The sequence below is a fragment of the Melanostigma gelatinosum genome, assembly GCF_949748355.1.
Source record: "Melanostigma gelatinosum genome assembly, chromosome: 9".
NCBI lineage: Eukaryota > Metazoa > Chordata > Actinopteri > Perciformes > Zoarcidae > Melanostigma > Melanostigma gelatinosum.
This window is the reverse complement of record NC_136642.1, coordinates 25,258,094-25,285,115: the sequence shown is the minus strand read 5'-3', so window position 1 is coordinate 25,285,115 and position 27,022 is coordinate 25,258,094. Positions and strand designations below refer to the sequence as shown.

Here is a 27,022-nt window from a genome sequence, read left to right as displayed (position 1 = left end):
AAAGGACTCCCACTATCATAAGAGAGATTCCACGGTGTACTTAGGCTCTCCTACAGAGGGAGACAACAGAGGGAGACTCCTCAACTTCAAAAGCGATATTATCCCAGGACAATGGATCGGCATATATGAACCCAGTAAAGCTAAACATCAGAGTTATTTATACCGGTCAGTCCAGTTCAGAGTCTCAGTTAACTTCTCTGGTGAGATTTTGGCGTATTAAGGGTGCCCGCTGTCTGTCTTTGAATCATACCCGAGCTGCTCTGATTGCAGTGCACGGAGCTTGGGATGAGTGGTCGCCGTGGAGTTTGTGTTCATCGACCTGTGGCCGAGGTTACAGGTCCCGAACGCGATCCTGCGCCCCCCCACAGTTTGGGGGAGATCCCTGCGACGGCCCAGAAAAACAGACCAAATTCTGCAACATAGCTGTCTGTCCAGGTAAGGAACATTCATAACTTACTTTAAACTATGAAAAAACTAAAACTAAAAATGTATTTAAAGTTTCCATGTGGCAGCGAGGGTGCACATGACGTGAATCTCCCCGTGTCCACCAGTGTCTTGCTGTTGTGCAATCCCAAATGTATGAATGAACTTTGTATGCAGGACCGTATATGCTGACAATCTGACACCTATAGAATAAACTGTATCCAGCACTAAGACATCGACTGCACAGAAGACGTGGATGTAGTTACCGTGACGTGACCCACTGGTTTGGACCACGGTTTTGAAGCCATTGATTTGACATTTTGGCTGTCGCCATCTTGATTTTGGTTCTATCCAGAAGTGACACAAGAGGGTGGAGCTAAATACAACCGAACACTGAAAAATACATTTTTCAGGCGACCAAAATCTTAGAAAATGTTAACATTCATGAAGTGAAAACACTGTGAAAAGATTAAAGTTCAAAGTCGAAGACACAGACAACACCTCGGAATACAACGTCGTGGTGGTGACCTGTCCATCACAAGGTTGCCTTCTATACAATCAGACCTTTGTCTTATGTGGACAGCCGTGCAAACACCAGGAATGACTTTGACATTTACCGGACTTCGTAAAGGCAATTCGGTTCCAAGCTCTCTGAACCCATGCAGCTGGTCCACACATGTTACTACAACATTCCAGACAAACAAAACTCTGACGCATCTCAACACACATTAATAACAGAAGACGATTTGACATGTCCGAGTAGAAATATTCAGCAGTGAGCACCATGTGGATATGGAAAAATTGGTCATAAAATGTCTTTGAATTGGTACATAATGCACCACGTGTACTGTCTGTTGTGTTTGCCTGTTGTTGGTGACCCTGGCCATTCTCAGTGGATGGAGTATGGAATGAGTGGTCCAGCTGGAGCTCTTGCTCCACCTCCTGCTCCAATGGGACCACGCAGAGAACCAGGGAGTGTAACGGCCCCTCGTACGGAGGCTCCGAGTGCAGGGGAGAATGGCTGGAGACGGTCGACTGCTTCCTTGGGGAGTGTCCGGGTATGAAAGAGGCAGATCACAAACATTTACTCTGGGCCAAGAATGCATTTCTTGCAGGTTTACATGATAAACTAGGTATTTAATCATACAGAAACTAACTCCAATCTTTTACAATGTATTTCATTGTAACTTACAGCAACAGTAGCGTTCTGCTTCTATTGTGTGACATAGCCTGTCACACAAGCAAAACACAAACGATAGATGAGACAGGAATACAACAAAACAGTCATTTATTCAGCTGCAGGATGACATTAAGACATTCAAATAGTTCAAATATAAAAAAACCAATGCAGATATTATAGAAATATATAACTCCCACATATGAACATATGTTCTTAACAAGACAACAGTTATATAGAGTATTGCAAAACTTATTAACTACTCAGTATCAGTATTTTTTTATATAACAATCAAATATGTCCAAAGAGTGTATATATATATATTTTTTTTTTCTCTCCATTTTACAGTTGTTTTCCAACAAACTCCACATATACTACAAATCAGACTGGCCTTCTCACAATCTATAGAGGCCTGTTGTGAAGTGGGTTGCCATGCTTTGTCATTTTTAAAAAGTAGGAACACAGAAAACAAGTTAGGATACACGAGACGAGAACATGTAGAAACACTGATCTGATCTGCATGTATCACTGGTGTGTGCATGTGCTTGATAGAGTCCCGTCTAACACTCTCTTACTGTATGCATTCTGTCAGTGGATGGCAAGTGGCAGCCGTGGACTTTGTGGTCGGGCTGCTCTAAAACCTGTGGAGGGGGGAGCCAGCAGAGAAACAGGATTTGTTATGGGCCCTTTTTTGAAGGGCAGGCCTGTCCTGGAGAGCAAGAAGAGGTCCGGGGCTGTAATGAAAAGAGATGCCCAGGTGAGTGGAAGGGAACATAGTTGGCTTTGTCAGCAGGATTTTCATCAGGGATGGAGTCACTTAGACATCTTTGACCCCTACCATGACAAATGGTACATGATTATACATTACATGACACTCATTTATTCTCCTTCTGTCAACAGAACCTCATGAAATATGTGGCGAGGACAACCTCTCCAATGCCGTGTGGAAGATGACTCCAGCTGGGGATACAGCAGCAGTACGCTGTCCTCCCAACGCCATGGGTGAGCTCACGCCTCAGTGCCCGTGAGACAGGAACGTCCACTGGTAGCTTCAGGAGTTGGATTAGAGATACACTTTGGTGACATGGATCCTCTGTGTCCTCACACAGGGCTTATCCTGCGCCGCTGCACCCTGGACGAAGAGGGCGTCGCCTACTGGGAGAATCCCACCTATATGAAGTGCATTTCCAACGACTATCGCAGTATACAAACGTTGGTGAGCATCAAAATGTTTTTCTTTTGACACTCCTGGTATCAAAATAACTACACAAAGACACTAATGGTGATCAAATGTACCTGTCAGGACACAGAGGTGTGACTTGCAACTGATTTTTATTTCTTTTCAGGATATGGTGTCGAAAGCGTTAATCGCATACTGTGAAAACTAACAGAATCCGCTTTCTCCGCTAGACTCGGGAACACTTGTCCAAAGCACAGCGCGGCCTTGTGGGAGATGGCGTTTCGGAGGTGATGACCAAGCTGAAGGTGACATCCAGCGACGGGACCAGCTACAGCGGGGACCTGCTGGCCATCGTGGACGTGCTGAAGAACATGACAGAGATCTTCAGGAGGGCATACTACAGTCCCAGCAGTGCAGACATGAGGGTGACTTGATATCGTGGTTTACTGGTAGTGTGCTGTTGTTTGTAATGCAGTTTGGGGGTCAAAGCTGAGAATGGGTTATCAGTAAGTCGATGCACCGATCCGATCATGTTGTCATATCACTGATCAGCTCATTCATAGCTCATTCGCTGTTCGATCCTTACATTCTGCCATCTTGCTTCTTTCTAATCTCTTTTGAGAGACACTGACAATCAGGGAGATGCGAGCGGAGAGTGTCGCCAACTATTTAAAATGTAAAATCGATCAAACTAGATCATCAAAAAAAAGTTATTTGGCATCCATTGTTTTTATTCGGCACATGAATGACTTCCTATAATGCAATTCCATACGGTCTTTGGTTGCCTTGAATGGTAAACACCCATGTCTGAAGCCCCCTAACTGGACACACCACTAACATCTGACCTTTGTCCCCAGTGGGAAAGTTTACGATCAGCATGCATTCCCACGGCAGTGATGGAAACATGACAAGCAGGTGGAAATGCTCATTTCTGCCCCTTTTCTTGCGCAAAGCTGTGTAGCGCTTTGATGTGAAGTGAATATATAATACATTAAATGGTCAGGAGTTTGGACATTTATTACGGTATAAAAAATGCAATTAATATGCTCTCCCCAAAGCCACCAGACTCCATTTAGAAAAAAGGCATTTTATCTCGCTGATTATCTTCGTTCAACCTCAACAGAAACAAAATGAAATGTAGCAGTTTGATTTTGAAAGCGAGACTGAATAAGTGTAAAAAAGAGGAATAACCACCGTCACATGTCCACTGTTTACTAACTGTACATGTTTTAAACAATAAAGGAGCTCTATGGCAGAGAGGAAGAGGATATACAGTATCAGGCACACACAGACAATAGAGGCAGTCATCGTTGGCCGGGGTCTTTTCATGAGATTTGATTTTGATGAGAAGAAAAATACAGACTCCTGACTTCAGAATGCAAAGCTAACAGTGTGACGTCATGTCAAACATCTTCTCTTTGTCTTTCCAGAACTTTGTGCAGTCAGTCAGCAATCTGTTGATGGAAGAGAACAGGGAGAGATGGGAGGAAGCACAACTGGTTAGTACCGCCCTCTCTTTGTACAATAAAAGGGGATTTACATCGTCACCTCGTCTGTAATTGCATCTCCAGTAGAACGGTGACAATAACAACCCTGGAGCTGCAGAATTGATGAGTTGGACACTGTGACAAAGACACAGGTGGACCAACAGCCCACCTGTACCTCTTCAGGCTGACAGAGGTAGAGGAGGAGGAGAGCTGCTGAAGGACAGAAATATCTACAGCTAATGAGTAGCCGAGTCAAATCACACACCCACTCATCCATCTGCTGCACTTGTCTAAGCTTCCATTCAGCCGTCCAGCTGTCCGTGCTTTCCTCGGCATGCGGGCGCCAGAACAACGACAAACAAAGCAACCTGGGCTCCTCAGAACAAGCGCGGCGTCTTAACATGCAAACAACATGCTTTGTCTACAAGAAGTAGTTCCTTCACTGTGGAAGGATTATATGGAGGATATTATTAGTATCAACTTCAACTGTGGCAAGCCAAGAGCTTTTCACTTTCAGGAAGAGCTTCTCTCATTTACAGTCACATGACTGAAATACAAAGGATCATGGCTGACCATTTCTTAGCGTGGCTGCTATATGTTTCTAATGTGTAGCAGCCAGAGGCTTCCATTGTAGTACCTTCAGTAAAATCACTAGTAACTTGCAGTGACTTGAACGCAGTGGCGGGCCGTGCATTTTATACCTGGGCCTTCACTGCTGTCCTGCAGCTGAAACAGCTATGGTTATTATTTGTTTCGTGTAAAAATGAAGCCAACACCTATAGATACACCATCTGCCGAGAGTGCGTCTCCTCTCTGCTCTGACTGCAGCGCGAGGCTTCTGTGGGCGGCGGCGGAGGGGCTCACGGCAGCATAGAAAATGTAGTAAGAGTTACATTCCCATTTTGTGGTAATATTGAAAATGAATGAAGCATTACGAAAAAGATAAGGCAACTTGAAGCAGACATAATGGGATGATTTGGCTATCTTAATTAAATGTGAGTTCTGTGCAACTTGATTTTTATTTGCTACTAAATGGAAATAAGTGCAACAGCAGTGGCAGCCTGGACGTCAGGACAACATGTTCAATAATCTAAAAACACAAGAGACAGTCTTTATTTGTGTTGACCAGATTAGAGAAGTCACAATATCAGACATTTTGTAATCAATACAACCCCAGTGAAATTCCACAATTCTCGATCCTCAATCCAATACAGAGTAAAAACCACAGCAATTAATCCCATTTACATCAGTATACACTCCTTCATTTCCATTTACAGACTGTTTTATTGAATGTATCAGTCAACCTTGTTGATCCGGACTCAAGTTTCTTGCCAAAAACAATTAACAATTTGAATACCTGACGATGAAGTTATCATTGACCTTTGCCCAATACTCATTTTAATGAATAGAGCTGGAACACATCACAATGTAACTCGATGCAACCATGGTAAGTCATTTAGCCGAGCAGGACTGTGCTGCCCACCGGCTGCTAACAGCTAACAGCTAACAGCTAACAGCTAACAGCTAACAGCTAACAGCTAACAGCTAACAGCTAACAGCTAACAGCTAACAGCTAACAGCTAACAGCTAACAGCTAACTCTCCTCTTGTTTTAAAACGTTAAATTAGTAACGAATCGGTTTTGATTTCCAAGTAAAAAATGTTCCACTTTTTTACCATCAAAACCATAATTTCTTGAAAGTGTAATAAAGTGACCGTGCTTATCATTTACTCATCATTTAGTGTCAATGTACACTTAAAGCTGAGGTGGAGAAATGACAGGGCGTGGGCCAGCTGCCTGCTTTTAAATGGCTTGCTGTGAATAAGTCTTAATAAATTGCACTGTATGTACATTGCACATCAGAGTTTAAACACTAGATGTCGACTCATTTTAGTGAAAGTATCTTACTACTTGGGACAGAAATATTTGATCATTGCTGCCCTGTTCTGTTTGTTACATCTTCATATTAGACTCACACACTTCCATATGTGATTTACATTTGTGTTGTAATATCTTAAGTGGGCCCTGTGGCCATGTACAGAAACAATATTTGTAGTTTGGGTTGTCTGGTCTAAACTAAACACAGATCTTCTTACAGTGTAACTGGTAGAAAACTGGACATTTACTACTGTTTGTCCCGTGACTTCTTATGTATTCTGTATCTGGCTTACCATTCAAAGAGTTTGGCCAGCCCTGCTTTAGAGCAAACACTGAACCTACACTTGAACTTGCTTCACTCTGCGAATGCAGCTCATCAATTTGAGGTGTACTGGCTGTTGTCGAATAATGCTGTCATGGAGGAGGGCAACAGTCTTCACATTATTCAGGTCCACAGCGCTCGTTATGTGTTGTTCACTCCTCTCAGAGTTTCAGAGTGCATCCCCAGAGCTCTAAAACAGAGACAGAGTTAATTGCATATACTGTCGGCATCCAAATGAAGAGTTGACTGTGATGCACCAAATGTAATATTAATGTTGGTTGTAGCTGTGCAGAACAGAGAAATGGTTGCACTCAACTGGTATGACAATGTTTGCCACAAATACAGATTTTCTTTAAAAAGCCATCATTTTGTGTGTCACATATAAATATATGTACACACACACACTCACAGTATTGTATTTACCTGGCATCCATAATCCTTTTTGTTCATTCTACTTTCATGTGTCTCTGTTTTCTCAGCTGGGGCCAAACATCAAAGAGCTGTTCCGTCTGTTGGAGGACTTTGTGGATGTCATTGGCCTGAGGATGAAAGACTTTCAAGACATGTATGAAGTCACCGATAACCTAGGTCAGCCTTATCTCCCTCCAGGGGATCTCCACAGCTATCTCTGCTTAGCGAAACAAATACTCTTATCACAGCTTTGTATTTCTCTGAAGATTCATCTTCATATCTCCAACAGAGAAACAGGGTAGGGTGACCCGTCGGTGACTCTCAAGTTGACCCGCAACAGCCAGTGTTGCATCCATCTCGGGCTCTATGTCCTCATTCATACTATTGGCTCATTTCATCTTGTCACACATATATCAATATTGGTGCGTATGTTAGCTGCTAAGTAAGAGAAAAATGATAAAGAAATTAAAGAAATACCAAAGATGTTTGAGGTTCTGTAGAAATAATATCACCATTGCACAGTTTTACCACTAGATGCTCCTTTAATCTGTATTTTAGTGAAGACAAAGTATAATACCGACAAAGGGAATCATTAGTGATAGTTTGCTACATAGGCTCACCTTTCTTATCCCAATTTGATATATTTTAGTTATTTGTGTTGTTTTATTTCCAGATCTTTTTTTTTCAACTGCATCGGTATCTTTGCTGGTTGAGTCACATTAACTGTAGAATATCTTCCTTTATTTGGTCTTGAACGACAACACGAGGGGTAACACATCTTCAGAAGTTGGAACATAATTGCAGTGTGTTTGACAGCCTCAACTTTAATTCATATTGTGTCTAGAAATACAATAGATGCCCAACTTTACAGAAATACATGAAATGAGCATAACTTGCTCCCAGCGCACTACGTGATGTTGGCACGGATTGTGTTCACATTGAGTGCCAGCACCACAGAAACAATGCCAGTGGGAAGTCAATTATTTTCATGATGGACACACAAATTCCCAGGTTCAAAAGTAAAATCAATCAAACTCCACATCGGGAGGTCCGGGTGGATGGATGTGTCAAACACGAGACTTTCACCTTGGAGACCGATGTCTGTGTCCTGTATGATGTCAACATGGAGTCATTTTAGCTTATGTCGGCTACATACGGAGTTATGTAACAAATGCAAATATTTGAACCCTAAACATCATCTTTACTATCCTAAAGCTAACAGCATAGCTCTGTATCCTAAACCTAACGTTACATTGTTTAACCTGACAACATAGTTTAAGTTTAGTTACTTAAATCTAACGTTAAATTGTTTAACCTGTCGAGGTAGTTTTGTTGAATGTTGTCTACATTTTAGGAAGCTAGTCTTTAGTCATGGAGGCTCTGTGTTGACAATGTCTGGACCTGGATTGGTCGGACTGGGTCCTACTTTGAGTCCTTCCTCTGTTTGGGACTTACCCATCGTCCTTTGTTATGAATTCAGCTAATTTAATGTTATTGCATTGAGGCATGGCACAATTTCTAAAGCATTCTATTTCTGTATCCGCACCAAGAGAACGAACCCATGAATATACAGTCAGCACTCTCCAGGGCAGCAGGTCCAGCAAATCCACATTCATAACTACCTGCTGTCTCCTTCCAATTCCCAGCGACTATAAACGCTCTACTTTTTCTCAAATAGGGGGACAAAAAATGTCGTGTAGTCATCACAGCGACTCTGCTGCTCTCTGTGACCTCCAGATAAAACCGAGGCAGAGCTTGAGTTTAGTCAAGGGAGAGTATGTGGGAATTGGGGCCAGATGAGAGGTCCTGTTCATAGCGGTGCCACCTCGCTGTCTAGAGCCAAATAGCCGCCCACACCAGCAGCGTACCTCCCCCGGGGCGGCTGACCTCCCCTTCCCTCCCACACCTCTAGCATGAGCAAGGCTGCACACATCATCTGCCAACATCGAGTTCGATCAGATTGTCTTTCTCCAAACTTATCAAAGTAGTCTGTTGTACAGGATGAGGGAATTCATCTGACTCAAACTTCATCTTACTAAGTAGGTATTTAGAATTATTGTTGTTCTATTTCGACGATTTAGCTTTTCTTTAAATTAAACATTTCGATTTTTAGTTTTTTTAGGAAATCAAATAGATAATACTAAAATAATATTTTCAGATCAGTTACTTCTCTTTGAAGGTAAACTACTTCGCATATAATAGAAAATAACCTATAACAGCGCACACATTGGCAGCGGATCACGTGCATCAAAACACCTGCATCCATCATCATCTTTGTCAGCTCACATGTATGTTATTTGCACAGACAGTCAACAATCACTGAACACAAATTTAACATTTTTTGGGAGCGATATCTGACATTCAAGGCTGGAATACCAAGTGGGTGACAGGGCAACTGTCCTGGGGCCCCACAGCTGCAGGTGTAAGCTCATCTTCAATTCAATCAGCAAAGACCAGCTGACAGCTTTATTCTGATTTATTGAAAATTAGTTTTGGCGTATGAACTGTTATGCACAATATCTGCTGATATGATTAGGGATTTAAGATGGGTCCTGTGTTATTGTCTGACGTGGAGGCCTCGTCTTCAGGAGGGTAGAAATCCAGTTTGTATCAGTTCTGTGTATCAGTATCAGTTCTGTGCTTACATTTTATGCATTCTTTAATGTATTTTAATTGCACTTCCACGCAGCTGACCTGGGGCCAGGTGTAACGCTAGTGTGGAAGAACAGAACACTGGATATAAAGAAGTTGGCTTCTAGGGCCCCAGCAGCTAATCTTTACCCTGGAGCCCTTTAGCAGGTTCATCTGGCCATGCTGACATTATAACGGATACACTTCATTCACATTTTTCTCTTTGCAGAACTTTTAAATGAGTTATCAAATACATTATCTTCCATATGAATGTGAAAACAGGACTGTTTTTTCAGTTCAAAAGGAGGACACAGGTAAAGGAACAAAAGGTGGGCTTCAGTAACAAATAGCCAATCACAAGAGACAAAAACAGGCAGGACACAAAAACCAAGCAATAGACTGAGGCAAATCCAAGTACAGGGAATTAACTAAACTGGTGCCATACCGAGGAAGAAGTGCAGGAATAATGACAACGGACACAAGCAACCAACAGAAGAAAGAGGGAATAATAATACACAAGAGACCAATTAACTAATGAAACACACGTATGATATGAAACAGGTGGGGAGAAAGACCAAGGTAGGCTGCACAACACAACAATACACATGAGGAGAGTGAACTTTCAAAATAAAACAGGAAACAAAATCCCAGGACCGTAACACGGGACCACTGGTCAGGTCAGGTTGATTTACTCTACACAGTCTTTACAGCATGTGGGTTATGCTTGAAATAAGGTCTATGTAACAAAAGTTTAAGAGATTTTAGGGTTTTGGTCGATGCTAAGTGGGCCTGTAGATACCCCACTGCATTGTGAAGTTTCCAAAGGAAAAATCCCATCGTCTTCTCCAGTCGAGGGAACCAGTCTGTGTCAAGTGAACCACTGCGATGCTAATCATCTCTGCAGCACGCTAACCCCAGGACTGTTATCAGATTCTGATTCAAAGGTTGTCAAATTGTGATTGGTGCACAGACACTTGTTTCCAGATGATCTCCGCCCTCTTTCGACCAGAGAACAACACATCTCTCATGTGAAATCACCAACTAACTCTAGCAGAACATGTTGTGTTCACCTGATGCCCATGAATTACAGTAAGAAGCTGATGGAGGAAAAACATTTTCAGGGCTTTTGGTAGGTCGGTAAAATATAGAGCAAAGATCCCGTAAGAGACAGACAGACAGTAGTTGCAGTGTTGACAGCGGTAGAATATTGCAAATATGGAGAAAGATATATTTAGTAAATATTGATTAAAGTAGGCGTATTAAGTGAGAGTTTCAGTCGTCCTTTTTCTGTGTTACAGTTTTGAGCGTCCACAAGCGTCCGGTGGTGGGTCACGCAGACATCAGCTTCCCCATGAAGGGCTGGAGGGGCATGGTGGACTGGGCCCGCAGCTCTGAGGACAGAGTCACCATCCCCAAGAACATCCTGTCTACTGGCAAGCCAGGTGAGAGCTGTGACACACCTCTGAAACACAGCTCACCTCTTCATCCCACTGAGACGCAACACACAGCAGAGTGACAACACTCCTGTGGACACTCATGTAACATCTGACAACAAGTAAAGAGTTGCTTGGATTATTTATAAATGTGTCCTTTGAGAGCAAAACATGTTCCAAGGAATACTGATTACAGCCGGCCTGTCAGCCTTCTGGTTCTGGATTCAAAATGTGTGCACTTGAATCTGTGTGTGTGTGTGTGTGTGTGTGTGTGTGTGTGTGTGTGTGTGTAGTGTGTGGTGTGTGGTGTGTGTGTGGTGTGTGTGTGTGTGTGTGTGTGTGTGTGAGAGAGAGAGAGGGGGGGCAGTCAAGACAGGAAAAAGCAGAAATAGTGAGCAGGAGTTGAGTCATAAAACAGTGTTTACTGACATAAATCTGCAAAGCAAAGCGCCCCGCTCAGACAAACGCACGCAGAGATGGCTGTATTTTTATTTCATGTTGAGAATAAAACACGCAGGAGAATAACATAATTTTTCATCACGCACTGTTCAGCAGCTGTACAACGAAAAAGGCACGTCGTCTTCCATGAGGCCAGAGTTTGCTTCATAAATTGTTAATACAAAGCCCATCTGCCTTAATAATGTGCTGGCGCTGAATTGCAAACGGGAGCATTTCCATAATTATGTGTTGCTTACAGACAAAGTCATTCACACAACTCTGTGGTCCTACAGCAGGGACGAACCGAGGAGAACGAGAATGTGTGTCTGAAAATGTTTCAAGTATCAGGATTTACTGCTCACTTCCATTTCCTGTCATTGTAAATTGAATATATAGGATTTTTTTGTATCACACTCTGGAAACCAGTGTGCTTAATTGACACTTCACAACCTCAACAGCAACAACAGTCTGTGGAAATATCTTTGATGATTTATCACTAAAGAGCTTACGATGTCCAGCCGTATTCATAATTACGACTGAAAAACATTTATTCACAAATATGAATACAGAAATCAACAAATGCTGTGGTGGTGTTTCCCCTTATAGTCCGCGGTTCTTTCTGGCAAGGCTTTCTTTTATTTGTGGGACTGTGGCAAATGTTCCATACAGTGCAAATGCACTCAGCTGCAAAGCTTTCTGTTTGCGCTGTAATATCTTCAGCAATGTTCTGGCAATATCCTTTGTGTGCAGGTAGCGGTTGCAAGTGAAGCGTAATTCACGGTGCCCTTATCCATTCTTTGTGAATTTGCCCATCAGTGTTCTCTTTATTAGGTACACCGAGCAGTCTAATGCGATCCAACACAGTGCTTCTGTCATAAAGATTACTTTTATCATGCTTGAAACATTCAGTTGTTGTTCACCCTGTTATGAAGGTGAATGAAATTGTATGTTCCAGCACATAGTTAGTGGTCTTGCAGTGGACTGCAGGTGTTGTATGTGTATATACTGTATGTGAGTAAACGGGAAGGACAACGCATTGGAAACACCTCTCAGCATAATGCAGTCCAGTACCGCGTCACCTCTGTCTATGACCTCACTGATAAACACCATTGAACTGACACATTTCAGACTATTGTCCCCAGAAGCTGAGCATTATAAACGTTATGAAGGCAGAACAGGTGACTGATTGTATGTGTGTAAAAACAAACAATAGAGAATACTGAAAGAACAATATACATTCAAATAAATTCATATTTTATTTGCACAGGCCAGATACTTTATCTATAGAGAGGACATATGCCTGTGTGAACTGTGTGAACTTTCCCTCAAGCATTGGTACACCTTTACAACGTTGTTTCTCACTCATGTCTAGCTGTATGTAGCCGCGTAGCTTCCTTTTAATGGCAAGGTTTTCAGATATCAGTCTGTTTTCACCCTTCCAATACGATGGAGTTTAGTTTCTGGAGCGCAAATAACCGACATACCACATTTAGCCAGATAACATTGGACCTCTTCCTACCACAGAAACATTCGCTAAGAAATCTGTGGCATGCTGCAGTTTGTCCCGGTACGTGCAGTGGCAGCAGGTTAGGCTGCAACGTAGGAGCATTCCACCAGCTTTTCCTGGGAAATCCCTAGACGTTCCACAGGCCAGATGGAATACACAGTGTAATCTCGCCACAGTGTTCCGGGTCTGCCCGACGGTCTTCTCCCAGGTGGACGTGCCCAGAACAGCTCCAACGGCAGGGGGGTGCATGACACATTCTTATCAGATGCCCAGAGAGTGTCTCTCAGGGTGAGCCGAGCCGCCCTGAAAATGGAACTCATTTCAGCGGCTTGTATCCGAAGCCGTATTTCGATCACTCTCTCAAGCTTGTGGCCATTGGTGAGGGCAGGGATGTAGATTAATCCAGAGCTTTACCTTCAGGCTCAGCTCCTTCTTCATCACAACACTCTGGTACAAACGCCTGGATTACAGCTGCCTATATGTTAGTTAGTTCTTAAATGGTATTTTTCCCGATTCTTCTTAAATCATAATTCCATTCACATTCACACATATGAGTGGAGGCTGAAGTCCAAGGAGGATGGTCGTGTAATGCCCTCAGATTCAATGCTGGAGAGAAAGAGTTCATGGCATGAAGTTATATTTAAAATATCTTTTATCGAACTTCATTTCTGATCATAACTACAAACAGGCATTCATTTACAGAATCCAAACCCTTTAAATGCTTATTTCTTTTAAAAATGCAACTTCGGGGGTTGCAGTTCCCGACCTGTCATGGAAGCGTACCAACCTCCGATTCCACCTAGGTTAGCACTGTTAGCGTTGTTAGCGCTGTTAGTAGCTTTAGCTGCAAGCCGCCGGCTCAGCCATCACCATGTTGAGAGCAGTTGAGATGCAATAGAAATGCTCCCAATCTCATCTATAGGAATCGGAGGGTCTGTATGTTGGCTATGCAGTTAGACTTATTATAAAAGCTGATTTTGAACTTCCAAAATAAGAACAAGAAAAGAAAAGAAAAGAAAAAAGCCAAAAATGTCCCCAGTGAGGCACAAGGATTACAAATGATTACAAACTGTCGGTGGTACACACACAAACAAATTGTGATTGAATATAATCTGGATTTTCTCCATCAAGTGCATTGTGATTTATTAGAGCTAGTCTCCTGTCTGCATGGCAGGTGTTAGATACACAGTCTTCAGAAGCAGTCTGGGTTATTTGTCAGTCGGGATGTTTTCGACCATTAAAGACAGCCCTGTACCGCTAGCATGCTAATGAGGCCGTCACTCCTAATCAGGAGTCAACAGGAGCCAATCAGGAGCAATTAGAGGCAATTCCCCCCCAGCTGGGAGATGTGTCTCTCCGGTGGCAATGTCACACTAGCAGCCAGCCCTCTTTATGCATACAGCTTGGACCCGCTGACATGGATTAAAACGGCTCTCTGATGCCTTGTTTGCACTGATTGATTGGTCCCCTTCTCATATCTCCAGAAATGTTGTGAAATACGCATTTTTCTCAAAATAAAACAAAAGAAATGGCACGCTTTGTGGGCTAAAAGAGAACGGAGATGATTGTGTTTTGTCTAATGCTTCTGAAATTGTAATGAAACAGTGTTACCCAGACCAAATGCAATGTGCCTCTTTGCAGTGTGCAAACATGCAACCGAACAACAATCACCTTCAGTTCAATAGTGAAAGAAAGACAATTAATTCAACGAGTTCAGCTGAAATTGCAGCTTGATTTGTATTGAAAGTCCCGGTGAAACGTACGCTGTACTGCTGGCACGACATATTTCAGGGATTTAAATCAAATCCTTTTGACTGCGGCGATAAAAAGGAGGCGGGCTTCAAGTTGCAGATCGATCGACGGATGGATGTCATGATATTATTAGCACTAGCTTACGTAAGTTAACATCATATTTTGTTTTACAGGAAGAAAAGATGATTGAATTTCTATATAAAAATAGGAAGAAATAGAATTTTCTTTTAATTGAAACATATATTTGTATGTGTGCACAGTAGGCTATTACGGGAGATGTGATCTGAAAAGGTTAAAAAGGCTTTTTAGATCTCGACTTTAAAGTATAAAAATATAAACTGACTGAAAAAAATGTTCTTTCTCGTAGGCCCCTAATGAACGTTTACATGCAATGAGGCACAAACACCCTCACCTTAACTTAAAGGGCCGCACTGATGTGTTTGCAGTGTTAGCCCCGTAAACCACACGCAGGACACAACAAACACATCTGAGGCTTTCTTTTCTTTTTTTACATTCATCCTTAACAGACCAGTGTTGTGTCCAGTCAATGATTTACTACATTTTCATTTTTGCTGTTGGCATCCTCATTGTAACCTAGACGTTGTGTAGATGTTAGAAAAAACTCAAAACTTCTATTTCCTCTGTTGTCTTCCTCCGGTGTCTCTCCACATGGAGTCACACTCACACCGCTGGAGAACTCTCAGTATTAAAGGTGCCCTGTGGAGGTCCTTGCAAATAATCACAAGTTATATTTGCATGCAGTGTTACTCACCAAAATGCATTGTGGGTATCTTTGAGGTCTGACATTTGTGGAGGACGTGTCCTTTCTCGTAAATCAAACATTGCTTACATCCACATTTACCAGCTAGCAGTCTTCACAACCTTTGCTGGTGCATTGCAGCATGACTTGTGTTACTGTCACCTGTTGATCAGTAGACTAGTGCGAGACCACCCAAGTGCCTTCCCGTGCAAGTGCACTCAATAGACAAGACGGGGACCCACTCATAGAAAACACACTGAGCAGAGAAGGCTCCTCATTAAACAGGAAGCAGGACACCGTGTGGAAGCTTGAGTCTGCTCCACAGAGAGGAGGCCGGAGCACATGGCCCGCTGCTGTGTTCAGTGGACACGCTGCCATAATAACTCCAGCTAAACTGGTTTACAATGAAAAGGAATTTAATCCCACTGATGCGAGTACGATTATACATTGAAGTACATACTCCCATGAAATATTACACGATTTAACCCACATTTGCAAAAAACTCCCTCTGGTCCCAGGAGACACATCCGTTCCCTGGGAACGACACTAACAGAGGAAGAAAAAGTCTTTCTATCCCCGCCCTCATATCCGTTCGAAACTCCTCCCCTTCCCTCTATCCCAATTTCTACTGGCTAACTTCCCTGTGCACTTCTGTAAACGCCTGTCTTCATGTCTCTCTTTCCCTGAGTTCCTAACACATTCAGTTATTGCTTAATCCCTTCTATGACAATCCTTCAGTATACAAGTTAAACCTTTTGCAACTTTGGCATAAGCTTCATGTCTTTAGTTCTACTTTTAGCTACTAATCCTAAAACACTTTATGCTTATCTTAATTATGCATTTCCAAAACCCTTATGATTATGACTAAATATGAGTTCTTAATTATGAACTCATTAAACACTTTTATTATCACTGCTAAACACACAGTTCTACACTCAAATTTCCTACAACAGCAAGGAGGCCAACAGACACCTCGTCTCCTCGGATGCTGTTTCCCTGCAATAACAAAGCAAACATATGTAATGATACAAGGCAAATGGATTTAGAGACAACGTGTTTTATCTTCCCCTCCACATTCTGTTTTTGGTTAAAGCCTCCATTAAGAGGCACGATACCGCAAACGCTGATGATCAAAATAATACCTGACGGGGTGGCAAGAAGCAAGTTAAATTTGCATGATGTTTACCCCGTTCACTGCAGTATGGTAATGCAGTATATAATACGACTGCCCGCTCGCTTTTTAAATGAGTTCTTCTAGTCCACTTCCTCTCACCGCTAAGTGGTCAAGAGGAGACGCCGCCGCTGCGAACTCAAGCGCGTGAAGCAGGAATTAGACCGAGCCACGTCATGTGTTTCCGACTTCCCGCTTGTGTCATGAACTGTAGCTTTGCCCGTCGCGTTACACGTGACATGTCATGTGAGTGAAGAAGCCGCATGTGCACACTCACGCACAACAAGTGCAAACAGTCAGTCAGCACATACATTGAACAATCAAATGTATATGGACAGATTGTTGGCTCTGAACCGTCTCTCACAGACACGTAACGTATCGAATCACGAGTTAAAGTCCCTGCAGGCTTGCTCTTGTTGGGCACAGACAATCTGGCTGAGCATATTGGATGGGCCAGCCAAAGAGTGGATGAGCAGGACCCATAATACTCCATCCTCCCCACACACACACACACACGCCCACACACACTACCCGGTTCCCCCCTGATGCCCATGGGAGCTCAGCTGTTGCCCTGGAGCTAGGCCTCTGCATGCTGCCTGGCACACTGCTTCCGTGCTCTTGTGCTGCCGATGTTGTGTTGCTGGAGCAGAAGAGCTGGATGTCTTCAGATGGCTCGGCAGATGGAGTTGTGTTTTTTTGGACTTTGACACTGCAGCCGGAAAGAGAGAGGCTTCTCGTCGCCCTGGGACTTTATCAGCCTTTATGTAGTCCAGCAATCTGAGTTTTGACAAATGTCTTCTGATGTCGGCACCGCTCTGTTGCCTCAAGACTGCAGCAGGGGGCGCTCACCCACAGAGAGCTGTCGAGAGCCACAGATCAATATTATCGGATAGATGTCCCACTGTAAGTACGTATGACGTCGGATGACCTGAGGGAAAAATGATGCAGACCCATCTCTCTGACTTATTTCATGTTTGCTCCGGCCAGGAAACAAGCGTCTCCTTGCTGCTCCGCCGGTCTCCGCTGGAGGGAAGGGAGGCACGGCAGAACCAGAAAAGACTGTTTATTAAAATAAGGGTTTTTCTAAAGGGACTCTGGTGCATGGAAACACAAGCACCGCCAAGAAATCAACCCGAAATGAACTTCAACTAAATGCAGACCATATGCACCACACTGCAATGCGGATCATGGTCACGTCGCCACGGTGGGCCAATGAAGCACCGCGCTCCGATCAGAGACTTCATCTCCTTTTCACCGTCCTTCAGTGGGGTTGTGGATGTGATGTCGACTCAGTGAGTCCATCTCTTTGTCCAGCACTCCCGTCCACATCAAGACACTTTCATTCTACTCACACCACAAACCAGCGGGTCCAGCAGAGGTTAAAGTCAAACTCAATCGTGTCCTACTCCTCGTACTGTGGCTGACATTCAGCCATTTGTTGCATTTGCATTCTGTGATTGCCTCTCTAGAATGTACTTTCGTTGTGACTGGTGACATCACAAAGGATTGAATGCGCACCTTTGCACAAGGGATTGACAGGACAAGATGCATGCACATCCAGAAGACACCAGTTGTGTGTGTGTTTGGATCATGAGTTCAGTACGACCATGTGCATGTCGACCGCCCTCTTCAGTCTTCATTAAAACAAACACGATGCCAGAATCCTCCAGGGCCACAGTTTGTTTGGCTGTGCTGGAAACCATTACTCAGGTTGGGTTTTTCTGTTGTATTTCTGACGGAGTAGTTGTTCAAACTGTGTTTGGCGCCTCTAGCAGCTGATGTCTGTGTGATTTTAGCCCAGCACTATACAAAGTGCCCTTTGTTAAGATAGAGAGACTTACAGACAGAGTTTACATAAGGCAAGGCCAGTTATTCATAGAGCACTGTTGATGCACAAGGCAATTTGAAGTGCTTCACAATGGAATAGAAATACATTCAACATGTTAAACTTGATGTTAAAAAAACTTTAAAACTGCATTTAAAAGACATTTTTGAGAAGCAATAAAAAAGTGTCTGTATAAAAGTGAGTGTTAACCCATGTTTGACTGGCCACGTTTCCTATCCTGCACAGTCCTATATGTTGGGCTGCACACGATGAAACTAACCACTGGTTTGTTGTTGTTTACTACATCTACAATCATTCCTACACTTTGTGTGTAAATTGCTTAAGCTTAAACATGCATTCATCTTAGTTTTAAGTTTCATATAACTGCGCCATGAATATATATATATATATATATATATATATTTTGCCATAACCATAATGTTTCTCTGACTTTTAACTCTACCGTAGTTAAAACATGTTGGCACTGAAAGTAACATAACGTAGAACTGTTAACTGTGTATAATCCAATTTTAAGATTTGTTAAAATGACGGGTTCTTGATGTGGTGGATGGTGTTACTACACGCATCTACCAAATCGATTTCCTCCCCTAATATGGTGACCGTTTTAAACAAGGAAATAAACTGAACCAAACAAGCCATGCAGACTGTTTCGATGCAGACTTTCCGGGAATACCGAAACATATTTGTGATACGGAATGAAAGCACAATTCGGGATTCATTTTTGGGAGACCTGGCTACAAGCACACAACAGTGATTCTTAAAGGTTGTCATCAATCAGCGAGCAAAAACACTTACGACCAAGTCCTTACTGAATTCCATTAACCTCCATTGGCCCATATAATACGATTTTAAGACAGTAGTAGTTGTCATTGTTTTTGAACATAGGTAAGAGTGACCCTATCACTGCAATTGTACAGAGCACATAATATGATGTGATGATATATGATGTCACTGTGACATCACGGTCATCCCATCTCCCTGAACACAATACCTCAGGAACACTTTGTGACCTCAGGCAATAACTCAAGCATACAAATCAAACCAAATGATGACATTTTGCAGACATGGATGTAAACTAAAACTTGACCGTTTGGTTGAGGCACACAACCACTCTGAGTTTATTCTAGTATTCGAGGGGGGGGGGCTGTCTTATTCTATTTTTCATTTGTTAGGGAGAGGGAGTGTCCGGCTGTGGTGCTGTCTGTCACTATGGAGATTGTGTGTGTGTGTGTGACCATAAAGCAGTGTGAGAGTCAGCGTTTATAGCTGACTAGGCATGTAGGCCAGCTCCAGTGTAAGGAGCTCTCGGGGGCTGGAGGAGTGGAGGCAGCATGGCTGACCTGCATTCTCTTCTCCAGGCCACCGCACTAACAGAGACCGAAGCTTCCAGTCTCTCCAAACACTCCTCTCAAACACCGCTGTCTTATTTTGACTTTGACCTCCCTGCTCTGTGTGTGTGTGTGTCTGTTTCTTCTCCAACACAGACGCAGACGAGTCCTCGACGTTTGTAACCGGCATCGTCTTGTACAGAAACCTGGGCAGCATTCTGGCTCTGCAGAGGTACGAGCGTTCTACAACCGCATCTGGAAGATCAGAGAGGCTTTGTTGAGTTTTGCCCACGTTCCCCTCTGGTCATGAAAAAAATCCATTACTGTCAATGGAATATGGAAAGGTGTATTCAGATATGAAAGTCAGTGAATGAAAATGAATGCAGGAAAATGTATTTAACAGGTTTTTTTATCTAGGGTATTTGGCCATTAGTGGTACAATAAATGTTCCAAGAAAAATTAAAAACAGTTTGTTTCGTTATCATGGTGAATGATACGATAACTAGCAGACCATGATGGAGATGGAAATATCTCAGTTAGAGAAGCACAGAAATGCACACTCAGGATTCAATTCAATTCAATTCAATTTATTGTTGTACAGCCCAAAATCACAAATTTGCCTCAGCGGGCTTTACAATCTGTGCACACACGCCATCCTCTGTCCTGCAGCCACATCGGAACAGGAAAAACAGGATGAATGTTAGTCGCTTTAATGACTTCTACTTTGGTTTATGAACCTGCGAAACATCCCCATCAACCTCAGCAGTTCTTCTGCGTACTGCTAATTAAAATGCCGACTGATTAGACAAAGATGGACACGCTAAACATCATCATGTTAGCATCATTAGCATGTTCACAGCAGCAGTGTGCCCGAGGACAGCCTCGCAGACTGGCCAGCGTGGCTGCAGACGCGCTGCTTGTTCTGGTCTCGCTACCTTTTATTGAAGAAAAGCAGAAATCATAAACACATTTTCACATAGATTCTTCACAATAAAAGTCCCCCGTTATTTTGTTGTTTAAAAGCTTTAATTTTGAAGCAGCAAAATCACAAAATGTTGGGTTTTCATCAGGCATTGGCATGTGAAGGCCAGGTCTGAACGGGGCCTTTGTCTTCCAAGAATTTCTCCAGTCAAGGACGATACTTGAACCTTCACTGAGAGGCAGCATTCTTAAACCATAGAGTATAAAATCACTTCAACTCATGCAAAGGAGCCACTTTGGTGATCATTTCAATGAAAACACATCCAAAGAGTTTTAGAGTATTCCAGTCACTTGACAACAATGATTACCCAATATTGGATTGTGTGCATCGCCTTTATTAAACAGCTACACATTGAAATAGTCACTGATGCTGTGGAACCATGTTCCTGGTTCGACTGTGGCAGAGTCGGGAGCATTTTACATCAGTGCTGCAGCTAATGTTCCCAGTGAAGTAAAAGTCCCTGCTGATGATTAACATACATTTCAGCACAGCAGTGTGCGTGTAGCTCTGAGCAATTCTGTGTGTGTGTGTGTGTGTGTGTGTGTGTGTGTGTGTGCATGCTTAAAGCATGCTTCTGTGAGCAGTATCTATGACCGCGTTGTTTTGGTAAGAAGCTCCTCATTATGATAATGTGTTAAAGTACTTAATGAACTGGCAACATACGGAAACAGGGACATGAAGCAGACCCTCGCCCCACCAGTCCTCCCACGCATTCTTTGGATTGCTGCTGCTCCACTTCACTCTCTTTTTCTCTTTTCCTTTTCATCCTTTTTCTGCATTTGAATCCCCCCCTCAAGAAAAAAAGAGATGAGTTTGAAGCAAGAGACTAGACGACACAAGCATTTTAGTTGACTGATTGTGTTTTGGATGGTGAGAGGGCGGTTGTGCGCATAGGATACAGTGAGGATGTGAGGAGCCGGAGAACAGAGCATGGGCTGTTGAACATGTTTTGGCCGACGGGAAGCTTTCGTGTCAGTACTTCCAGGAGCAATTCACTTTTTCCCCGATTGTCTCCTTCCGCATGATTGATAGCACCTAAAAAGCAGAAATTGCAATGCATACTAAACAGGCAGGGAGAATGTAAAAATAGAACGCGCCCAAAATGTTGAAAGATAAGCTATTGTAAGACAAGGTGGACTGCTTCAGATGCTACAGAAATCCATAAACTCTTGAGGGTTTACTCGGCAGGTAGGATTATATGTCTGCTCTGGAGCTGAGCACGGCGATTATGGCGAGCTCATCCCAAGCAGATGAGTCAGTAATCTGTTCCATATTTTATTTTTTTATTCAGCAATTGAGGTGATATTGATGCTAATTCATAAGCAGACAATGCCATGTTTTTTGCGCCCTGAAATCCAATGGTGCCAATGCGGAGGGCGTGCTCAACAGCGAGAGCGACGCAGCCGCGCTGCGCAATCGTTCACAAGCGGCTGTTTTAGGGGCGGTTCACATATTGCGTCTAAAAAACTGCGTGAAAAAGGCCAGCCACTCTCATCCTTATCCAAGGGAAAGTAACGTGCCTGCCGTTACTAAGCAACTAAAACCTGCGCACTGCGATGATGATGAAGTTGCGGTCATTTTGCAGTCAGCCTCACTTACCAAACTGACTACAGTCAAAAACAAAGATACATGTATTTCCAGGAACTGTAAATTGCTTGATTTGTCCGTGTCACTTTGACTTTAGCATGTTAATATACTTATAACTGAGGTTTAACTCACATGTTAAACATTGTACCTGCTAAACATCAGCAGGTTAGCATGATCAATGCGATGCCAATGCTAGCATTTAGCTGAACTAGGCACCGTGAGAATGTCCAGATTATCCACTGATGTGACTGTGTCTCCCTTTAGAAACAGCACAGTCCTAAACTCCAAGGTGTTGTCAGTGACCATCAAGCCCACTCCTGCTTCCCTCTCTGCACCAGTTGTAGTTGAGTTCTCACACCTGTACAACGTGAGTAACTTTCATCTTGAATCCATTTCAGTTATTTAGCTATGATTATATTATGATGTATAATTGGCACTCTTTCATGGTGATCATGTGTGATTTTTGTTCTGCTCCCCATCCATCAGGGCACCACCAACCAGACCTGCTTATCCTGGGACGAGAGCGACAGGTGAGATCTGACCATGATTACACCCTAACCTGCTTATGTGTGGACCTGCAATGACAGGACCCTTTGTAAGCTGTTTAGTTTGCAATACAGATGATTGTATGATCTCCATATTAGGGACATTTTAACCCCTAGTGCACAATTTCAATCTATCTTTTGTGATTAATTAACCTGATTCAGTATTCTACAGTCGTCGAATGCTGCCAGTCACTAATATTTGGTTAAAATGACTAACTGCCGTCCATCTGACCGATACTAAGGTCCTAAGCCAGATACTGTAGGAAACTAATTGCCAGATTTCTCTGATATGCACATTCATCTTCCCCAGAGGATGAACATCAACGCATTTGGTAACCTGATTATCATCCTTTTAGTTTCACTGTTAAATCAAAGGTTTCCACAATATTAAAGTCAGATTAACATTAATTTGCTGTCAACATTTATGCTCCGCAGAAGACAAAGCTCTCTGACTTCCGTGGCCCCGTGGCCCTGTGGCCTATCTAGCCCAGATTTTGAGGATTTACAAACACATTTGATCCCTGACACAAAAAAATTGTCCAAGAATAGCAACAAAAGTCAGTATGTATGTTTCCGCCCACATGTTTTCATGTGTATTCTCAATATGCGCATTAAGCAAAAACCTGGGTTGAAAATTCGAAAGAAAGAAAATGTTGGACTATAGTGATGAGTTAAACATCCACTGAGCTTCCTCGCCACTAAAAAGCCCCAAAATTGCAGCAGACAAAACCATCATATCTGTATGGATGGATATTTCTTACATTAATACATGAAACAAACATAAAATCAAATTTCCATCATGCGTTGTTACTTTGTTTTTCATCATCTACAGTTTACTGGAGCTCTTTTAACTACGTCGTATTATTGCGTCCTCTTCTACAATGGTAGTAATGGAACCTGACTGAAGAATTAGGACCTCCGACTCTATTTCTCTGTACGCCAACACGTCATTTTTACAAACGCAATAATCTGCCATTTTCTTTGATGATTTTGTAGAAATGTGTGTTAAATTTGGATGTGAAATGTTCGATTCAACGTAGAAACCTGTGTAGCTATACCTACGACAAATAATGCGCTGTAAATCACAGATTTCCCATGAAATCATGTAATGTAATCCACGTAAAGATGAACCAGATCTCCAAAGCCCTCACAGGGCGGGCTGGAGGAGCAGTGGATGGGTCAAACATGAACCGATCTTTGACCGCTGTTCGTTCCCTGTGTGGAATGAGAAGTCAACATTGATTTATTTGTCATGTAACTTGAGTAACGCCACTTCTGTGGTTATTTGAACCCAAACGAAGATCTATTCCTCAGTATTTCAGGACCTTTTCCTAAACCTAACCAACCTAACTAGGTTGTTTCCTTTGAAGACAAGGGTTTAATTTGAAAAGACCGTATGCATGCTACGAGTGGAAATGAACACGTATTGCTGGTTTTCGTAGGAAAATGAGGAATAACTTTTCATAAGCTATCATAGAAAGAAGCGTTTTACTAGATATGTGAAACCTTTAAGAGCAACTAGCTGAGCTTCAGACACACTTTAAACATTTGCTGTGTTTGGTTTTCTTTGGTTGTCAGGGTTAATAAACGGTATCAGTTCAAATGATCTCTCATTCGGTTAACTTCCCCCACAGACAACCAGTCAAACGGCTTGATTCTAGCAAGCTGAGCTGACACTGGGTCCAGATTCCATTTCTTATTATTCAATTTAGTCTCCAAAGCATAGTTCCTGGTACACCAAGTGGATGTTTTAGAGCCGCCTTGTTCCCTCTGGAGGTTCCATGGCTGGTCACTGTGTTTTTGTTCTTCTACTTTATATCTTGACAAAGCCAGTGCAGTGCTCCCCAGTGAACGGTGCTGAGTGTGTTGGACTGCTCCGCAGCTCTTGTCTGGGAAAAAATCTAACCCTGCGCTATCACAGCTACGACACTGATGCAGCATGTGGAAAATTAAAAGTGTCGCTCACAGCTTTCCTCCCCCTCTCAGCCCACGCACACACATCAACATGTACGACAGAGAGCAGTTCGGAGTCTACTCGGGGAAAGAGAGAGTGCGGCGAGCATGACACAAAATACAGAGTAAACCGTTTTACTGCTTCTGTGGCCACATTCAGAGTGCTGCTCGTTTGCTCCTTGCTCTTAAAGTGCCTCACTTGTTTAAGACAAGAAAATAGTGTGAGCATGTTAGATTGTGAGCGTTGAGCGAGGGAAATAGCTATGGCGAAGGAAAGAGGCAAACATTTGGACGCCTTATTGCAATGCAGGTTTGGACATTTGCATTTAGATGGCTGCGCACACTTGTGTTGCAGAGAGGAAAAAGCAGAACCTTCCTGGCTGCAGTCAGAGGATGAAAAGAAGTTTGGTTTGGCACATATAGACCTGGAGCAAGACAAAGAGTGAAGCTCACAGATAGAGGCCATTTGGGGATAAAAAAAAGACGGAGTGAATATTGAGAAATGGAACAGATGTTAATATGGCAGCCTGCCCGAACAACCAAAACGTATGCGTTCAGCTTCAAAGTGACGTTGAGACCACATGCACCTTTATTTGGTGATACTAATTACATTAGTTATATTTGCTCAAATCTTGAGTTGAGTTTAGCAATTATAGATTTAATGATGACAGGTTTAAGTGTTATATTATTTGACTTTATATCAACATTAAGGCCCATTCTCAATCACAGTAAAAGTCAGCATGTGCTCTGCAGATTCATACATTTTTTATTTAAAATAAACAGTTTATACAAATAAATAAGCTCGTTAAACTTAAATCTGGTCATGTGATCAAATCTCTTAAATTCCAGTCCTTTCTACTTTGCCAATTGGTGTTAAGCTTCCATCACTGAAACTCATTCCCTGCAGACAATACTAAAGGCTCCACGGGGCCGGAGCTCAGTGAGGACAGTGCCTCCCTTTTCTGGTCGACTTGTATTTTTAAGCAGCTGCAGGAAGTGTTGACATTCATCCAGAGTCGATTAACACGTATGACAGTATAGGGATTGAGAGCAGCGGATTGGTGAGTATGAGTGTCGTAGGCCAGATAGTGTTGTGGAAACATACAGGATACAAAATGAACCATGTGAGCCATTACTCCCTTTTTAATTTCTTCTGGCATATTATTGAAGTCTTGTCTCATTACTTGAATACCAGCTCTAATCAATTTATGGTATATATATCTATTATTATTTGAAAACCGTGTAAAATGAGAATGTTGCCATGAAACGTATGTGTTTTTTGGGGTCGACCTCGGTCCCCTCTGGTATTTTATTTTATTTGCACACACGTAAGATAATGAAAAAACGTTTGTCAGCTGATAGCGCCGTCCCTACTGACAGCGTCTTCACTCAACCCACCCTCTGGTTACCCCTCGAGTAAACACTGTTAGCTCTGTCAGCACTTTAACCCGAAGTTTGCACTGCTAACTTTGTTAGCACCGTTAGCTCTGAGCCATCGGCAATTAACAAAAACGAAGCTAAAATAATCACTTTCAAAAAAGACGCACACCAAACGGGCAGAAAAAAACAGCCGGTAGACAACCATCCAAAAATGCAAACATATAGTTCTTTATAGCGTGTACTTTCAACATGTCCAGTATTATATGAATGAATTTGGGGATTTAATTTGAAGAAGTTGCTTAACAGTGATGACAGAGAAAAAGGCAAGAAATATATCTATACAATGAGCACAAATCTGATTAATATGTATTTCATATACTGAGAGAATATTCATTCAAAGGAAGAGAGGCCTTGTTCTAGTTCTTTTAAAAATTATTTTTGCAGCAAAAGAAGTTTCTGAAGATTGGAAGGGCATGCATTTTCCAAAACAATATTACCATAAATCAAATAAATAAATGGAGAGAAATAAAGTGAATAAACAATAAAGCTTTGGAGTCTGCTGGCGATCCTCAGTGACTTCGCAGTTTTGTTACAAATGAAATGAATATTTTCTTTTCCCCAATTTAATTTCTCATCAACTAATATTTCTAAGAGAAATGTATTTTCCATGTAGTCTCTCATGAAGCACGCCTCCTTCCTCAATGTCATTGAGACAACACAGCAGCAGAGACAAAGAATGTAATCTGCTGCTGTTTGGGTGTGGGGTTGGGGGGTTGGGGGGTTGTGGGGGGAAGACATGTTCAATGCTAAATTTAAATCCACAGCAGCTAT

At 42.5% G+C, this 27,022-nt stretch overlaps 1 protein-coding gene across 1 annotated transcript in view; it reads left to right on the top strand.

The window, feature by feature from the left end:
• Positions 1–27,022, top strand: part of adgrb1a (adhesion G protein-coupled receptor B1a) — a gene marked incomplete at its 5' end in the record, with an annotated part of 113,651 nt that overhangs the window by 37,473 nt on the left and 49,156 nt on the right. The window contains 12 exons of the mRNA XM_079274672.1: positions 271–435; positions 1,317–1,481; positions 2,193–2,357; positions 2,501–2,602; positions 2,710–2,816; positions 3,011–3,205; positions 4,211–4,279; positions 6,947–7,055; positions 10,808–10,951; positions 19,901–19,976; positions 22,578–22,680; positions 22,800–22,843. Of these exons, the coding sequence (XP_079130798.1) occupies positions 271–435; positions 1,317–1,481; positions 2,193–2,357; positions 2,501–2,602; positions 2,710–2,816; positions 3,011–3,205; positions 4,211–4,279; positions 6,947–7,055; positions 10,808–10,951; positions 19,901–19,976; positions 22,578–22,680; positions 22,800–22,843 (1,444 nt within the window). The remainder of the gene's footprint in view (positions 1–270; positions 436–1,316; positions 1,482–2,192; positions 2,358–2,500; positions 2,603–2,709; positions 2,817–3,010; positions 3,206–4,210; positions 4,280–6,946; positions 7,056–10,807; positions 10,952–19,900; positions 19,977–22,577; positions 22,681–22,799; positions 22,844–27,022) is intronic.